The sequence below is a fragment of the Myodes glareolus genome, chromosome 9, assembly GCF_982192425.1.
Source record: "Myodes glareolus chromosome 9, mMyoGla1.1, whole genome shotgun sequence".
Lineage (NCBI taxonomy): Eukaryota > Metazoa > Chordata > Mammalia > Rodentia > Cricetidae > Myodes > Myodes glareolus.
The window spans coordinates 97,546,939-97,565,555 of record NC_142034.1 but is presented as its reverse complement, the minus strand read 5'-3'; the positions used below and the strand labels follow the sequence as shown (position 1 = coordinate 97,565,555).

The window sequence follows — 18,617 nt, the reverse complement described above, 5'->3', positions numbered from 1 at the left end:
ACCCAAAACTTTTGATGCTGCCAGAGTCAGTGCAGCAAACCTGCTGAGAATATCTTTGGACTGACTCTCTGTGTCCTGTGGCCACCATGAGGACATTGCACAAGTACTTTCAGTGTACCCAGGGCACAGAGTAGGAAGGAGGATGCCTGTGTCTTCTGTGTTACAGACCCCATAGCCTAGTGGCTTCTGTAACAGAAACCTCTCAAGATGTTGGGAGGGATGGTTGTTCCCACAGGACCTGGTGGAGAATCCATCCCCATTTCCAACTTAAAGTGGCTGCTAATGCCCCTTTAATTGAGCCCAATTACACTTTCCTTCCTTCCTGCTCCCTCCCCCTTTTTAAGTTTTTGTTTTGTTTTGTTTTTTCCTGAGACAGGGTTTCTCTGTTCTGGAAGTTGCTCTGTAGACCAGGCTGGCCTTGAACTCCGGGGTCCACCCGTCTGTCTCCCAAGTGCTATGATCAAATGTGTGTGCCACCACACACACCCAGCTTTTAAGTTGTGTTCTGAGGTTCGAGGGGACATGAATTTTGGGAGGATCCTCTGAGGTGCACGCTACAGCACAGTAAGAGCGGTGGGTGCTTATACCTTGGGGTTTGTGTAGCTGGCCCATGACTGCTGCCAACCAGCATTCTCCAGCCAGAATCCCCTCCTTCCAGACATTACAGAAAGAAAATGTGGAACTTGTTCAGAAGCCAATGAGGAATTAGGTGAATTTGGGGTCCCCTTTGCAGATTCAGAGCTGCTCTGTAAAAGGGGTTGCCTGGGTAGAAATACTTTCTCAAGATCTCAGCCTCCTGGGAAGCCTGGGGATTGAGCCCCTATCCCTGGAGTGGGGACCCTGGGTTGTCTTGAGCCTCATGATCCTCTTCTCAAGCCTCGTTGACCTGTAAGGTGAACTTCTGTGATCAGTCCACACCCATGCTTGGGTGAGTGGCTGAGAGCTGACGTAGACACTGTGGTAGTAGTTACTGAAGTTAAGAGACAACTTTTGAAGCTGTGGAATTCTGGGATGTTCCATCCAGGTGGAATGTCTCTTCCTCATGGCTGAATACATTTTTTTTAAACATTGCAAAAGGACTTCAATTCCCAGCACCCACATGGCAGCTTGCAAGTATAACTCCAGTTCCAGGGGATCCAACACCCTCACACAGACATACAAATATGCAAAATACCAATGGACATAAAATTTTTTAAAAAACACATTTAGTGAAGCTGGAGAGATGGTTCAGTGGTTAAGAGCATTGACTGCTCTTTTTAGAGGTCCAGAGTTCAATTCCCAGCACCCATATGGTTGTTGTTACAGAATATTTGTTTACACTGTGAAGATGTATCTTTGCCAAGGCGCCTTATATTGGTTTAGTAAAGATCTGAATGGCCAATAGCTAGGCAGGAAGAGGTTAGGCAGGACTTCCAGGGACAGAGAGGACTCTTGGGGGAAAAAAAAGGCAGCGTCACCAGCCAGATACAGAGGAAGCAGCATTGGCCGTAGGAGAGATGAAGTATGAGCCATGCCTCAGAATGTAGATTAAAATAAATGTGTTAAGTAAGTTATAAGAGCTTGTTAGGAACAAGTCTAAGCTATAGACTGAGCTTTTGTAACTCATAAGAAGTCTTAATGTCATTATCTGGGACATGATGGCTCATGGGATCAGATGACTTTTTCTGATGTGCAGATAGATCTATGTGCAGACAAAGCATCCAGACACATAAATCTTATTTTTAAACCATTTATCGTGTGTATGCATGTGCAGGAAGTGTGTTCCACTGTGTGAATGTGAGGTCAGAGGACAGCTGGTTGGTTGTCTCCATCTGCCTGTGGGTCTCAGGCAGCAAACACAGGCTGCCAGACTTACCAGCTAGTGCCTTTACCTGCTGAGCCCGCTCTCCAGCCCCAGGGTGTCTGGCCCACGCTTGTGTTTTCACCATCTCTCAGGACCCAGGGCTGTTATTTGGTCTCTCTTCTTTATAAATTCCAGAACTTGTATGGCGTTTATCTCCTAAACCAGCCTCAAGATCACTCGGGCACGTAGAAACAGCAGAGGCCCCGCCCCCTGCCACAAACTAGCCCAGGCTGTGCAGCCCCACCCTAGGTTCCTGTCTCTGCTGATGCCACAGGGAACAACAGTCTGACGGGCACGTGCATTTTTGGGCTTCTCATATGGAGACCCTCCCACCTACTGGGGCCCTTTCTTTTTGGGGTCCTGTCTTCACCTTGTGGCCTTGTCATTCTTGATGAGGAAACCCGAGGGTTTCTAGTGCTAGGTGTGTACCATGATGATACTTCACCTGGTCTATAGGGGACTGTCAGTTTTATAACCCCCCAAGACCCCACTTTTAGAGTCCTTTTGTACTTGTCTTCTCAGCCCCTCTGGTCTGCATGATCTTCTGAGACATGATGACGTCACCCAGGTGGTAGATCTAGCTTTGGACCCAGGTTTGCTTGCCCACTACCACCCTCTAGCCTTCCCGTAAAGCCAGTGATTGACAGGCACAGTTGAAATTGCAGCAGAATTTATTTCCTATCACATGAGGCATTCTCACCAGGTTTTCTACCACTAGTGGGGTGGGGTTGGAAGAAAGAACATTTAGGAACAATGAGGCACTTTTGCTCTTGACGGCTAAATGGCTTAAGTGGAAGCTGCTGGGCAGAGGGTGGAGCCATGCTGCCCTGGAGTTCAAGCAAGGGACCTCTGCACTTGGGCAGGGCAGCCTGGCCCCCTGACAGGGAGGCATGTGCCTTGGTGGAGGCCTGTCTTGCATGTGGCATCTAAAGAATATGTCTTGGGGTTGGGATTAACGGCAGTCCCTGTGACTGTATCGACAGGGCTTTGGTTCAGAATTCTGGGCTTGATGCTGGCCGCCAGTGACAACAGTGATCTGTTTGTGACCCTGTCACAGGACCTGTCTTGTGTGGCTCAGGACTTGACACTGAGACCCTTGCCCAGCAGCAGGACAGCTGGCAGTGAGAACGCCCCACACCACAGCTGAATACTAAAACATTTGTCAGATGCCAAGTATCCTCTGCCACCCAAACCCTGCCTTGGTAGTGGTTTCTCTGTTCTTCCATGGAGAGAGGAGGCAGGGGAAGACTCTGGGGAGATGAGGTGGCAGAAAATCAAAGGGGCTGAGAAAGCAGGTACAACAGACCCTAAAGATGGAGCCTGGGATGGAGTGGATAGGGGGAGGGGAGACAAGTTTTGCAAAGTAACCAGGTGGAGGAAGCTCAGGTCTCCCCTATGGGGTCCAGGCCTCAGCTGATCACATAGCTTTCATTGAGTACCAAGGAGGGAGAGGGGTACCACTGCATTTAACACAGTGTGACTCCTGATGTTGGAACTCCTGGTAGGTACGGTGTTCCATCCAGACTAGCAAAGATCAGTGTCATCTTCAACTTGGAATGACCTGGAGCCTATGTGTGCTTTTGTGTCTTGGGTAAAAAGACAAAGAAAGCAAATTTCAGTTGTTCCCCCTTTTTTCAAAAAGTACATTAAGTCAGCATGAGTGTGGACGTGTGTGTGTCAATTTAAGTACACAAAATACCAGAGATCCAGGAACCTGGGGACCATTTCTTTAGGAAACTATAAATGTGTTTAAATACGGGAACTGAAGATGTCAGCCCAGTGCTAGAGTAATTGCTTAATATGCATGAGGCCCTTGATACAGCTCCCAATACCGTCACAACAAAATATGCTTAAACTGGCTGGGTAGGGTCCAGAGTGAGCGTCTCAGCCCCCAGAGGCCCATGCTATTAAAAACAGGCGGACTGTAGAGGGACCATGAGGGCTGTGTAGATAGAAATCTGTCATCCCTACCTTCCTTCAGGTCCTTTACCTGAGTTGAGTATAGCTGGCCCATAGCAGGTAGCAGCACCTTTCTGGCTGGCTGTGTCCCAAGAGGGTCCCCTAGATCCAGGGCATTTTGCTTCTCAGTCCAGAGTTTTATGTGTTTCTTCCTCCCAGTTTGTGATTCAGCTGTATCTTTGGGGGCCTGGGCCTTCTGGCCTCCAGGACTGTTACTGGTAGACAGGTGGGATGAACCAGCCCCCTTCCGAAATGCTCTTAGTTGTTGGAGAAGCTGGCTCTTCCCAGTACAGTCCCTGTGACACAGGAAAACCAACCTAATGCCTGGTGCCTGAAGGCCAGACCTCCCAATACTGAAAAAGGAGTAGAGCCTTATGTAGTTTCAGTTCCCATTCCAAAGCAAGGGCTGGCTTCCTGCTGTCTGGCAGCCTCTGCAATTCGGTTAGGAAGCATGTGAGATGACAATCCTTGTGGATCTTTCCCTTAGCAATGGGCACCTGTCCTGGCTAGTTTGTCAACCTGACACAAGCTAGAGTCACCTGAAAGGACGGAACTGCAATTAAGAAAATGCCTCCAGAAAATCCAGCTGGGGTGCTATGGGACAATGGTCTGTATCTCGGCACTTGTATTTTAAATAAACGCTGATTGGCCAGTAGGCAGGCAGGAAGTAGAGGCGGGGCAACGAGAATTCTGGTAAGAGAGAAGTTTCAATCTGCAGTCGTGACCCACAAGCAGAGGACACCTTGCTGGAAAAGGTGCCTTACCAAGCCACGTGGCTAACACAGACAATAATTATGGGCTAAAATAAATTATAAGAGTTAAAAAAAAGCCTGAGATACTAGGCCAATCAGTTTATAATTAATGTAGACCTCTGTGATTTCTTTGGGACCATTAATGACTACGGGAACCGGGCAGGACAGAAAACTCAGTCAACACTGGGGGGCATTTTCTAAGAGACTGATGAGGGAGGGCCCAGCCCATTGCAGGTGGTGCCATCCCTGGACTGGTGGTCCTAGGGTCTGAGCAAGCTGTGAGGAGCAAGCCGGTAAGCAGCCCACTCCATGGCCTCTACCTCAGTCCTGCGTGAGTTCCTGCCCTCACTACTTTGGTCATGGTGTGTCAGCAGAGCAGCAGTCGTCCTGACTAAGCCAGGCATCCAGCCTTTGCCAGAAGCAGCTGCATGAACACAGTGACTCCCACCCAAGAAGAGAAGCAACAGAACAAACATTCTTAGGAAGGCTAAATCTGACAGAGGGAAAGGTCTGGAAAGCATGTGGGCTGACACAGTGAGAAGGGGGACTGCCGTAAGTCTGAGAGCAGACTAGCTACTGAGTGAGACTCTTGTCTTGAAAGGGAAAAACTATTGACAGATGTTCTTAGGATAAACATCCTGCACAGATGTATGGCTAATTTCTCATCTACACAGCAGGAGTATTTTTAACATCCAAATCCTGGGCCACCCCATAGCTGCCATCAACAGCATTTCCCATGTACACTGCCTTGGAGTCCTCTGAGGTAGGAACGGCAGTCTTCTCCTATATTTAAAGGAAGGCATCAGGTCCTGAAGGGATAAGGCGATAAGCTGAAGGGCCAGTCTGAGTGTGCCCAGGTCTACTGCCTGGAGCTGCAGCCTTCATAAGAGGACCCAGGCCTGGTGCCTGGCAGTGAGTCAACTAGTGCCCCAAATCAGGGCAAAGGAGCACCCCAGCCTTGACTCCCTTTCCTTGAATGAGCAGGGCCTTGCCCAAGGGTGTTGTGGGAGGAGAAAAGAGATGTCTGTGGGGAGATGCAAAGGAAAAGCCAAGACTTTGTGTAGCTGCCGCTCTCCTGGGGTGCTGCTGTACCACAGACTCTGGCGGGGAACCTCCCAACACTTCCCACCCCATTTTCCTGGATGTCCCATTCCACACTCTGACATTCCCAGTGCTGCAGACAGCCATGGCCACAGTCTGGGGCCTCAGGCATGTCTCTGACAGGACACTGCTCTTTTTTGTTTGTTTTTCGAGACAGGGTCTCTCTTGTTAACAGTTCTGGCTGTCCTGGAATTGGTGCCATACTCAGAGATCTGCCTGCCTCTGCCTCCCAAGCCCTGGGGTTAAAGGTGTGCACCAACACCGCCCAGCTAGACACCAGCTTTTTTTTCACATCTGGTTAACAGCTGGCCCTACACTTTTTTTTTTTCCAGCAGCAGGAGCAAGATCAAGCTGGGGAACTGTTTTCAGAGGCTGGACTAAGCTGCCCTGGAGTGGGGAGCTTGATGTCACTCATGATGCCTAGGTATAGTTGGCCTAGCCACACAGGCTTCCCCTATGCCAGGTTATAAAACACAATACCCACTCCTATCACACCAGATGCTGACCCACATGTCTAGGGGGCCCAGGACACAGGGAGGGAGCTTCCCAAAGGAGAGGGACAGACTCTGAGGTTACCTCCATTCCCAGGAGGATGCCCCCTCTCCTGGGTCTGCTGACTCCATGCCTTCCTTCTCACTGTCAGAGGAGCTATATTCAGAGCTGGAAGTAGAAGAAATGGGTTCTCAGGATGTGCTTCAGCCACCTTGCCAGGCCTGCCTCTCACCTAAGGACCTCCCTGGGAATCCAAGAAGAGTGATAGCCAGCCAAAGCTAAGGGACCACTGGCTTTCCTGCCATTTCTGAAGGAAAGGTATAATGTGCTCAACCCAGATGAGCTTTGCCTTTTGTCCCTCCTTCCCTCCTGCAGGCAGTTCTTAGCATTGTTCTGTACCTCTCCTGGGACTGGTGCTCTTGTGTTTCGGATGGCTCCGTCTGACGCAGGTCAATGAAGATGGTGGGAGGTTCTGTCTTCAGCCTCCTACTCTCTGCCAGCTTCTGGGCTGGCTCAGTTTGAAAGTCAGGCTCTGCTAAAGCACTTCTGCAATGGGAGGGGTGAGGTGGTCCTTCTATGTGATTCCTGCCACCTGCTGAGCAGGTCTAATCACTGTGCTCATGGCAGCTACCGAAGGTGTGTCTGTGGTGTGCGGGTGGACACTTGGAACCCATCTGTTCTCTAGGCCACCACTACCCCACAGAACTGGGCAAGTCTGATATGTTGTGTATCAGCTCAGCTGGTGGGCAGGCCTGCTGAAGTGTTCAGGGGGCTGAGGCAGGAGGGTAGAAAGTTCAAGGCCAGCCTAGGCAACTTAGCAAGACTTTATACATGTACTTTTTGTGTATGAGTGTTTTGCCTGCATGCATGCATACTGGTATGACTGGTGTTCGTGGAGGCCAGAGAGGGCATCCGATCCCCTGGAACTGGAGTTACAGACAGTTGTGAATCACTGTGTGAGTGCTGGCAATCAAACCTGTGTCCTCTGGAAGAACAACCAATGCCCCTAACCACTGAGGCATCTCTCCAGACTCTTAGCAAGACTTTAAAGGTAAAAAGCAAAAAGACGACTTGGAATGCCACGCAGTGGCAGTGCATGTGCCTAGCATGTGTGTGGTCCTGAGTTCAGTCCTCATATGATAAATAAACCCTCAGTCTGTTCCACTCAGTTGGGAACCACTTAGCACAAGCTAAATCACTCAAATAGATCCATAAAATGAAACAGTTTTCATCCCATTAGCCATAATTTCCAGTACTTGTGAGTTGTGTGGAGCTGGTGGCTTCCACACTGGAAAGCACAGGCTCTGTCCCTTCGGCTAGCCAGGCAGAACCCACGACAACTTCAGGGAAAAAAGTCCCCAGACTCCTGAAAACGTTAGAAGCAGCAGTCTGGGAAAGGCAGAATGCTGGGCCTCAGGCGACCCCATCTCCAGCTTCACTCTGTCCCAGTTTGCTTCCCTGCTTGTCGCAGGACAAGTGGCTGCCCACAGCCCTTCCATCTTTCGACCCAAGCCAAACTACAAAAGTCCAGGGAAAGGTTCCCATTGGCCTGGCTGGATTCAAGGCTAGACCAATCAACCTGGTCAGAGGAGCAGAGTAATGTGGTAATTCTGCTGTTCGCAGGGAAGTCATGTAGGTGCTAAGAGAAAGTACCTATTGTGTTAGGGAATGAGACAGCTTTGGGGCTCAATACACAGCTCTGCCATTGATGACCTGGGAGAGCCATGGCAATCTGAACCTCAGTTTCCCCATCAGTAAAAATAAAGATAATGGAGCATTTGCCTAAATGAGTCCTTATTCAAAGAGAAAGTACACGCCAAGTGCCCCACCAGCAAGCCCAACTGACACTGCCTAGAAGCAGGCTGGTTCTAAAGCAATGGCCGTGGGTGTGGCTGGTGGGAGTCCTACCTGCTTCCGGCTTCTGGTTCTTCAGTGCCTTGGGGGTGGTCAGCAGATACCTTCTGGGTAGGGTTGCAGACTCTGGACTGAGTGGCACACAGGAGGGCCAGCTGCTCCAGCAGTATGTCCTGGGAGAGTCCAGTGGTGTGCCCTGGGGGTTGCCAGGAGAGGAGGTTGCTTAGCTCAGGTCTGCCTCTCAGTAATTGAGCTTCAAGCTCCAATGTGCCCCCACCTCAGATCTCTCTGAGGCTTCAGCTCCTCTTGGCAAAATCAGGGGATTGTCACATCTTCAAGAGAGGCTGCTACACTTGAGCCTTGTGACATAGGGTCTCAGGTGACCAGTGAACAGATGTTTGTACTTTCTGAAAAGTAACAAACAGGCTTATGTTTGTGTGTGTGTGTGTGTGTGTGTGTGTGTGTGTGTGCCTCAGGGATGGGGGCACTTAGGAGTGAACCCAGGGCTTTGTGCATGCTATAGGCATTCTGTCATTGAGCTACACCCCCAGCAACCTCATTCATCTTTTTACACACTACACCTTTCTATGAATAGACTTTGTTCACTGAGCTGAGTGCACTCTCTGATGAGCTTGATTTAGCTAGAGCAAGAGCCCTATTGAATAGGAGTTGTTTCCAAGTTTTCGAAGGTTTTTTTTTTCTTTTTGAGACAGGATTTTACTGTATAGTCTTGACTGCCCTGGAACTCACTCTGTGGACCAAGCTGGCCTTGAACTCACAGAGATCCACTTGCCTCTGCCTCCCAAGTGTTGGGATACAGACATGTGCCACCACCACCAGGCAAGTTTTTGTTGTCTTACAGTGCACAGCAGTGAACATCCTGGGGTATGTGTTTAAACAAGAGCTTTCCAAAACAGAATAGCTTTTCTAGTGGAAGTGGAAATCTCACCACTAGGAAAGTAGAAGAAAGATCAGGAATTCAAGGCCAGTTTCAGCTACATAATGAGTTTGAGCCACCTTGGACTACATGTCTCAACAAAATAAAACTAAGCAAAAAGGAATAGCTTCATCCAAGAGCCATGAGCATTTAAAATAGACTAGGTCCTGAGTAGCACCCTCCAGAGAGGTGCTCATGATACATTTCTGCCAACCTTGCAGAGGACCCACTCCACCGCACCCCGAAGCTCTGCTGAAGCAGGACATGCTGTCACATGCTCGCTAGTGGCAACACTTTGAAGTTTGAAGCAGGAGAATTGCCAAGAGTTCCAGGCCAGTCCAGGCTACCATGTAAGACCTTGTCTCAAAACAAAAGTCATGGTGATGCACACCTTTAATATCAACACTCAGGAGGCAGACACAGGCAGATGCAAGTTCAACATATCTGGCCGACATAATATGTTCCAAGTTCTAGGTCAACCAGGGCTAAACAGTAAAACCCCCATCTCAAAAACAAAACAGAGGCAGGGCTGGAGAGAGATCGATCAGTGATTAAGAGCACTTGCTGCTCTTGCAGAGGACCTGGGTTCAATTCCCAGTACACACACAGTGGCTCACAACTGTAATTCCAGTTTCAGGGGATCTGCTGCCCTTTCCTGGTGCATGCATAGATGACCATGTGGTAGCATTTACATGCCTACAGGCAAAACAATTATATAGAAGAAAAAATAAACTTAAAAAACCTTCTTGCTTCAAACATCCCAGTGGCTGTCAATCTAGTGGAGTCTTTGGTCTGGAACTGGACATGGACACCTAGGTCCTGTCCTTGCTCCCCAGATCAGATGCCCATCCTCCTGCTCTTGGGGCCTGCATGGGTGGGGAGAACGTGTGGAGCCTTTTACAGAGCTGCTCATAAACCAAGCGGTGATGACACACGCCTTTAATCCAGCACTCAGGAGGCAGAGGCAGGCAGATCTCTGAGCTTGAGATCAGTCCAGGCTATAGAGAGAGTTCCAGGACAGCCAGGGCTATACAGAGAAACCCTGCCCCTGTCTTGAGAAACAGAGCTGTTCATATCAAGGCCATGAGCACAGCGAGAGTATGGTGCTTTCAAACAGAATGAGTGTTTTAGCTGCCTGGAAGGGAGCAAGAGACAGGTTCTGCTTTCCCGCAGAAGAGGAAGAGGAAAATGAAGGAAGCTGGAGGAAGGAAAAGGGTAGACCACAGGGCAGGTAAATTTGAAGACCTGAACATGCCTGGATGAGCAGGCAGCCGTATGTATGATGAATGAAGTCTTTTGTAAGACTGGGCAGTGAGGGGCTGGAGAGATGGCTCAGTGGTTAAGAGTACTGACTGCTCTTCCAGAGGACCCGGGTTCAATTCCCAGCACCCACATGGCAGCTCACAACTGTCTGAAGATCCAGTTGCAGGGGGTCTGACACCTTCACACCAATGCACATAAAATCAAGTTAAATAAACCATAAAAAATATTTTTAAAAAAAAAAAGACTGGGCAGTGAGTGTGCTGAGGACAGTAAGGGGTGAGAGCCCTGTCCATTCCCTACCCCCGCCACTGAGAGGCTTGGCAGGAGGAACTTATGGGGATTCACTCAGACTTCTGTGGTGAAGGTCAGACCTTGGTTTTGGCAACGGTCAGCTAACCACCACGCAGTTCTGGGAGCATTGTCACCCTGGCTGTCTCTTCGCCCTGGCAGACTCTGAAGGATGTAATCCAAATCCCAGCCTTCAAGATGCTGAAATGATAAAGCTGGTGATTACAAGGCTGTAGAAAGGTTCTGCAGTAGGAACCCCCACTTTACAACAGCTGCAGCCAGCAGAGAGTATCATGAGTCATCCATCGTAGCGAGGCAGGCAAACATAGGAAACCATTTAGCTCGGGACAACCCCATTTAGTTTTGGTTGTCTGCACCCCCACTGTAATAACTCATTTGACAGTGTAGTTCCTTCACCTGCAGTGTACTAAACAGATGCACACCTCTTCAAACACCGCACTAGCAACATCAGAACTCCCTTTACCCCTCACCTGCATCTCTGCACTACGGTATAAATCTTTCCCGCTCAACTCTTTAACAATCAAATTTAGACAGTTTCCATTCAAGTGTATTCTTAGTATATCTAGGTATAGAGAAGATAGCGATTATCTTGCCTGAGCTGGTCTTGGGTATTTAGGCAGTAAGGGAGAACTGTGCTCTACTAATCTTTTAGGGAAAACTCCCTATTTACTGCAATCTTATAACTGTGCATAAGTCAGCATTCAGATGATTAAAATCCAATGCATTATGGGAAAGGAACATGTGCAGTAGGAAACATATATGATCTAATCAGTCGAAATAGAGAACCATCCAAATTATGTCCCCTTAATAGCCAGCCCCTCCTTCCTTTAGACCTCATAAAATGAAGTCCTGTTGATCTTGACAGTTTATAACTATTTAGTTTGTTGTCACCTAGCTACAATAGTTACTTTGTTTCTTTGGCACATCTGTGTGAGCCTTGTTTTCAATTCTTTGGATAAGTGGCCAAGAGCCTGGAAGCACCCAGCCCAGACTCCAAACACCAATGGAATGGTGCTGGAGTTTGGGTGTATCTAACACACACACACACACACACACACACACACACACACACACACACACACACACAAATGCACTCTCTGTTGTAAATGATTACACAACTAAGCCCTTTCTTTAAGGCGAGACCTGTATTCTCCCCAACCTCGCCACCACACAAACACACAGGGTTTGTGTAGCCTTGGCTGTCCTGGAACTCACTCTGAAGAACAGGCTGCCTCTGCCTCCTGATTACTGGAATTAAAGGCATGTGCCACCGCCACCCAGCTAGACCTGCATTTCTTGACACCTCCTTCCTTAAACTTGTTTTGGGTCAATACTTTTGGGTGCAAAGATGGCTAACCTGGAGGATCTTATTATAGCTGGCCTTGAACTCACTAAGCAGCCAAGGATGACCTTGAATGTCTGACCCCCCTACCTTCACCTCCCAAGGCCTGGGATTGCTGGCCTATATAACCACACACATTTTTTGCAGCAAGGCAAGCACTCTACCAACCAATGCACATCCTGGCCTTCTCCTGTGTCTGAACTGTCTAAGTTAATACCAAATTTTTTGCAACTTTAAGAACCTTGTGGTTCTAGCAGGTGCTCAAACTGGAGAGCTTGGCCAAGACGGCTCTGTAGGTACAGCAGGAGGGCAGAAGCATGGAATCTATGATGAATGCTTGAGTGAACCCTTTCATATTTCTGTGGTCATATAGGTGAGGAAGAATTAAAGACATAAAGAAGGAAGAATGAAATTGCTGGCTTATGTAAACAGCAATGAAGATTCTTTGCATGTCTGTGTGCTCACATTCTGTAAGTTGTTAAAGAAAGCAATGCAGGGGTTTATAGCCTTTCCATGCTAGGCTGGAGAATCTTCCAACATGTCCACCTCCACCTGGAAGGAATTGAGTTTGCACAGCTAACCAGGGTATTCTTCATAGCCTTTGAAAATTCAACAAATCTGATTGACAGGTTTCTTTGCTGGTCAGTGGGCAATCACAGAGCACAGTTGTGCTGCCCAAGGCTGCCCACCCACCATAGTGGGAAACAGTGGGAAACTGACTCACCAGCAAGGAATAGGGAGTCACTGCTGTGGTTGCATATCCACGCTCCCAGCAGCCTTCACACTCCTTTCTCTTCTGCAGTATCTCACAGGTTCACCTCTCCCAACCCCAGTCTCTGTCTCCCTGCCAGTTCTCACTAATGTACTTAGTCTGACTTGGACAGCTGTTCCTAGCATGTAGGGTCTGCCCACTGGGAGGACTTCATACCAGCAGCACCTGCTTCTGTCTTGGGGTCATCTCTGTGTTTTCCCTAAAGAAGGCTGGATTTGGCTTTTCTGCCATTATCACTAGTTCTCACTGAGGGTGAGTTCCATGCCGGTCTTTCCACATACTTGCTGGCCAGTGGACCTGAGATTTGGGCCTAAGGTCTTAGAGGACAGCCTCAACACTGTGGCAGGGCTGTGGCCATGAAGGTAGGCTGGGCAGTGGACACACCTACCTGGAGTGAGAGCACCGGACACCCTTCCCAAGACTGCTCCGAGGACACTTTTGCCCAGGGTCCTGACTCTGCAGCCTGGCCTTGGTCACCACAGGCTGGGTTCTTGGAAGCCTGGGTCACTTTCTGAAGGATATCCTTCTCTATCATCCTCTTCCTCTCCTTGCGGAGGATTCTGCACTCGTCAGTATCGGAGGGCTCTGTCTTCAGCTCTCCTTCCAAAAGAAAGGTGACTTCTCCCTGGGAAGTCCATGGGGGACTCTGGGATCCTTTGGGGTTAGAGAGGCTTCTAAGGTTGCCTTCCAGCCAAGGTGGGTCCTCCTCAGCCTCCAGAAGAATAGGGCTGATCTCGACACAGCTCTGGCAAGACCAGCCAGGGCCTCTTCTTTCCTGAGGGGTCAAGTCCTTCTGTCTTACCATCTGTCCACTTCTAGGTTCTACAGCTAGTCTCCCAGGAACCAGAAGTGGCTAGAGAAAAAAGGCATCATTTGTGAGCACCCACAAAGACATACTTTACAGACAGACACGCACATACATGCAGGCACACACACAGGGTATACACGATAAGGTGGCGGCCTGAGGGTAGCCAAGAATCAGTTCTTTCCTTCTACTCTGTGGGCCCTGGGTTTGGAACTCAGAGTGTCAGGCTGAGCAGTGCCTTTGCCCATCAAGGCACCTGATAGGCTCTGTTTTGACCTCTTTTAGTTCAACAACTTGTCATGCCATATGACGTTGCCACTGTTTCCAAAACAATTCCACCCCCTATTGCCCCTCTCCCAAAGGAGTTGGTAGTCCTTACAGAAAAGAAATCAGTTCGTGAAAATCATGTCACCTAAACTGACCAGAGTCCTAGTTGTCTTTCAGATTCTCCTGGGGCGGACGAGGGGTGCTATTTTATATTAGCGTCTATGAGGGCTGGGCTTCACACAGTATTTTGGTGGAGATGGGTCAGGTGGTCTTCTTCAGCACACCCAGTTTGCCTCAATGATGCTAGGAAGAACTGAGCAGAGGGTGGTTCCCCAGAGCTGAGGGGCTCCTGGAGCCCAGTCTGGCCTGTAGAGATGCTTTGGCCTGCCAGTGTTTTCATCAGAAAGTATGTCAGTCACAGCCACATCAGAAGAGTTAACAGGTCTGACAGACTTGGGTAGCTAAGGATAAAAGCTGCAGATGGGATCTACTGGGATAGCAATTCATTCTCATTATCAAACCACTGATGGCGTTTTGGTTTATTAATAATTCCGCATGTATGTATGCATGTTTATGTGCACCGTGTGTGCAGGAGTCCAAAGAGGCCAAAAGTGGGGCTGGAAACAGAGTTACAGGTGGTTGTGAGCTACCATGCAGGTGCTGGAAACCAAACCTGGGTTTTCTGCAAGAGCAGCAAGCTCTCTTAATTACTGAGCCTTCCTCTCCAGCCCCTGTTTTGAACTTTTGATGCTCCTGCCTCACCTTCCAAGTAGCTCAGATTACATGCTTATACCATCAGGTCTGGAGTAATCATGGAGTTGGATAGAGGTCTTGGTCTCTCCCACGGCTGAGAGGGAGAGGGAGAGGGAGGGAGGGAGGGAGGGAGGGAGGGAGGGAGGGAGGGAGGGAGAGAGGGAAGGAGGGAGGTGGGTATGGACAGTTCCACAAACTGGAAGTCTAAGCCTGAGCTTCCCCCTCCTCCCCTGATTTCCTACTAGGGTAGCCAGCATTGAGCACTACTGTAATGACACTTAGACACCTCCCTTAGGCTTCCTGCTGGAACACTTAGTCACTGAACATTCAGCAAGCTTGAGTGGCTATGAATTAGTTTGGTTAGGGAGAGATATTTGAGACAGGCAGCTGTGACAATGGCCAGACAGTACAGAGTGTCTTGGAAGAAAACAAAAAGGGCAGCAGACAGCAAATCAGATAGAAACCCCAATGTACTTACAGTGTTGGGAGGTGTCATGCTTATGTGTTGAACACCTAAGTGCTAGGCTGTCCTTGGGGGAGGAAGAGGCAAAATCAGTGGTTTTAAGCATTTAGACCTACACTGTTGGTAGAATCCTTGCGAGATTTGCAATCACCAGCCCCATGGCCCCTCCAGGGTACTTAGGAGGTCCCCCAAGCCTGTGTCCCACTGACCTCAGGTGAAGAACTCCTCCCTACAGCAATCCAGACCCCAGACTCAACAGGGTCTTCAGCCAGCTCCTCAGCCAGGTCTGGAATCAGGACGGGCTGGGTTCGCTGAAAGATGAAGGGTTCTTCTTTCTCACAGTCAGACTGCAGACAGACCAGGGTGGTTCAGAGGAGAAGGTAGCCATGCTTTGCCCAACCACCCCAGGAGCATCTGGGAAGATCAGTTTTCTACAAAGGGCCACAGCCTGTGCTTTCTGCAGCTAACCCCAAAAGAGGCTCAGCAGCACCACGTCATACTGGTGAGATGTGAGCTTCCCTGATGCACGATTAATAAAAACTCAGGGACAGAAACTGGGGTTCAACCTTAAGGTCCAAAAAACAAAACAGCCAGTCACTGGCTCTTACCTCGACCTCAGTCCAAAATGGTGATCCTGTCTTCAGGAATCTCAGAATGAGACTATGTCTGAGAGCTGTCTCCTCCCATTTATAATCCTCTCTAGGGCTAGGATTAAAGGTATGCACCACCCAATTTCTATGGCAACTAGTGTGGCTACTGGGATTAAAGGTGTATGTTACCACTGCCTGGTCTGTAAAGCTGTTTTATACTCTGATCTTCAGGCAAGTTTTATTTATTAAAATACAAATGAAATATTACTACACTTCCCCTTTTACAGGCTATGCTCAAGATCTTGCATTAATGTTGGCAGTGAGTAATGGTAGTGAAGGGGTAGCTAAAGTGGAGGCTGGCTCACTTTCATACTGACTTATCATTTAACACAGGGGCTTTGGTTAGCTGTCTCTAACCAGAGAAGAGAAAGGCTGACACTGGCCTGCCACCTTACAGGGACTTCTTCACAAAGCAATGACAGCACTAGGGCACTGAGGTACTGTCATCGTCTACTTCTTTTGCCACACCATGCACTGGATAATGCCCGAGTCTTAGCTTGGTCATGTTTATCTTTGCAAATGCTCAGGTCGGGCATAATCAGCTATCTTGCTTCAGAACTTGTTCTTTACTCTAAATGTCCTATGCCAACCTGAGTGCCGAGTCTCTGATCAGTGGATCACCTGTATAAATGACCACTGGTACTGTCAGTGACCCCAAACCACTTCAAGTAGCAGAATCCCTCCAGGACCATATCATGGTATCCTAAAAAGGTTATTACTCTCAGAGGTTGGCATTGGCCCTGACCTGCCCCAAGAGTTGAGAGCAACAAGTTGCAAAGACCCGAACTTTGGTGTTGAGCCCACCTGGGGGTCAGGACCACTGCAGGAGAGTATACGGAACACCAATACCCATACTCAAGAGTCTGGCAAACCCAGAAAGAATCCTAAAGGAAGTAGATATCCAGAAGTAAACTCAGGGATTGATGAGTAAAATAAACCCTATAGATCAGAGGGATCTGTGGAGAGGAATGCCCAAAGCTGTCCTTGCCTCGGCTGGACAGTTGATATCCAGGAAGAAGCTCTTGCTCACCAGGGAGGAATCTGAATCCAGGGATGGCAGCTGGTCTTTGGCAGCCTTAAGGATGGCATCCCAGGGAGAAACTGGCCAGGACACCACGTCTTTGTCTTTGGATGTCATGGGGACCCAGGCTCAAACAATCATCTCATCATATATCATCATCAGAGGAGCCCTGTGAAGCGCACGGGAGAGGCAGCAGCTCTAGGTGTTCAAGGACAAACTAGCATGGGTAGCTTTTCCAAAGCCTTGATCATGTTTAAAACACACCTGCAAATTTCCATTTTCCACCAATTTCCTTCTGGTTCTGCAAGCTATGTCACCAGGTAACAGGGCTGTATGTGTGGGTGTGTGCAGTGATGAGTGCATAGGAGCACAGTGTTTGTACACATACGCATGTAGGTATGTGATGCTCACTGATAGGTGTGTGTGAAAACAGAGGTGCATATACTGATAAAATGATATATAGATATACATGACATGGACATATATATTATATATCATGTATGTAAATATGTATATTTGTGGTGGTTTGAAAGAAAATGGTCCCTATAGGGAGTGGCATTATTAGGAGGTGTGACTTTGCTGGAGTAGGTATGACCTTGTTGGAGGAAGTATATCACTGGGGGGTTGGGCTTTGAGGTCTCCTATGCTCAAGCTACATCCAGTGACAGAGTGCACTTCCTGTTGCCTGTGGATCTCTCAGATGTAGAATTCTCAGCTCCTTCTCTAGCACCATATCTGCCTGCATGCCACCATTTCCCACCATGATGACAATGGACTAAACCTCTGAAACTGTAAGTCACTACAATTAAATGTTTTCCTTTGTAAGAGTTGCTGTGGTCATGGTGTCTCTTCACAGCAATAGAAACCATAAGACAGACCGACAGACAGACAGACAGACAGACACACACGCATATGTATGTATGTGTGTATATCCTATAGAAGATATGGAGAGGTTGATAAGTAGCAGAGAGAGGTTGAATCACAGTTAAGGTCTGGGGATGAGCCTCTTTGGTAGAGCATTTGCTGGCATATATAATGGACAGGACATGAATCCAATCCCCAGCACTGAGAAAGGGGTTTGGGGGCTGAAGAGATACCCCGGCAGTTAAGAGGGTCCTCTTCTGCTCTTGTAGAGGACTGGAATTCGGTTCCCCAAATCACTACTTGTAACTTCAACCTCGGAGAGAGCCTATGTCTCTGGTGTACACCGGTATCTGCACTCGAGGACACATCCCCACCTTCACACACATACATATAATTAAAAATAAAATACATCTTTAAAAGTTAGGGGTTTAAGGTCCATTATCCAGAAGATTTTGCTAGTCATACTCAAATGAGTCCCTTTGTATCTTATCCTAAAAAAAATTTGCTCGGCCCTCAGTGGACAAAGGGACTTTAGGATTGTGGGGTGAAGGCCTAGCGGACCAGGCTGATCTGCTAGCGGTGCCGAACCAGCAGCAGGGAGTGAGTGGGGTCTTTAAGCCTCTGAATCTTGTAGGCAAGCACCGGTCCTGCACTGAGAGCCGCAGGTGGGGACGCTTTTGGTATACCCACCAGCGGATGTCCCATAGCAGGGGCACCCAAGACTGAACGTCCTTTAGGTGCACAAAGCGGTGGCAGGGTTGAAAGAAGGGTAGACCATGGAGGAAAGAGCATGGCCTGGCTTAGAGGACCGAGGAGCTCACTGTTTCTCCTAGAAACCGGTTGGCTCCGCCTCGCCCCACCCTGCCCCGCGCCAGGCATCGTTGCCTAGGGGACGGGGAGGCAGCAGGACACCCCTGCTCGCGCTAAAGCAGAGGGGAGGGTCGCACTGCCTGCCGCCCGCAGCCGGGACCAACCCCGGGAACCGCCACTCGCCTCGGGTCGCTCCGCTTGTCCACTTGCCCTGTCCCAGGCTGCACAAGGCCAGCAGCCGCGGCCTGGCGACCCGCCCCTGGCAGAGAGAGCAGCAGCTCTTCTTCTCCGGGCGCCGCCCTTCTCTCCGCCTCAGGAGAGGCTCCTAGTATCTGCCATCTCATTGGCTGCTGTGGTGGG

General features: G+C 49.1%; 1 protein-coding gene across 5 annotated transcripts; it reads right to left on the bottom strand.

Annotated features, from left to right (window-relative positions):
• Window positions 1-2,496: 2,496 nt before the first annotated feature.
• On the bottom strand, window positions 2,497-18,592 carry Dnaaf8 (dynein axonemal assembly factor 8). Of its 5 annotated transcripts, none has more exons than XM_085694633.1 (10): window positions 18,441-18,591; window positions 16,593-16,752; window positions 15,122-15,259; window positions 13,013-13,477; window positions 10,573-10,690; window positions 8,056-8,197; window positions 6,547-6,693; window positions 6,232-6,315; window positions 3,834-4,098; window positions 2,497-3,429 (listed from the first exon to the last, which is right to left on the bottom strand). In XM_085694633.1, the coding sequence occupies exons 2-10, from the start codon at window positions 16,698-16,700 to the stop codon at window positions 3,412-3,414; spliced, it is 1,485 nt and encodes a 494-aa protein (XP_085550759.1). In that variant the 5' UTR covers window positions 16,701-16,752; window positions 18,441-18,591; the 3' UTR covers window positions 2,497-3,411. The 5 variants fall into 5 exon arrangements, with proteins under 5 accessions (XP_085550759.1, XP_087766934.1, XP_087766935.1 ...); XM_087910808.1 differs by lacking the exon at window positions 18,441-18,591 and adding an exon at window positions 18,138-18,312; XM_087910809.1 differs by lacking the exon at window positions 3,834-4,098 and having other exon boundaries at window positions 18,441-18,592.
• Window positions 18,593-18,617: the final 25 nt, after the last annotated feature.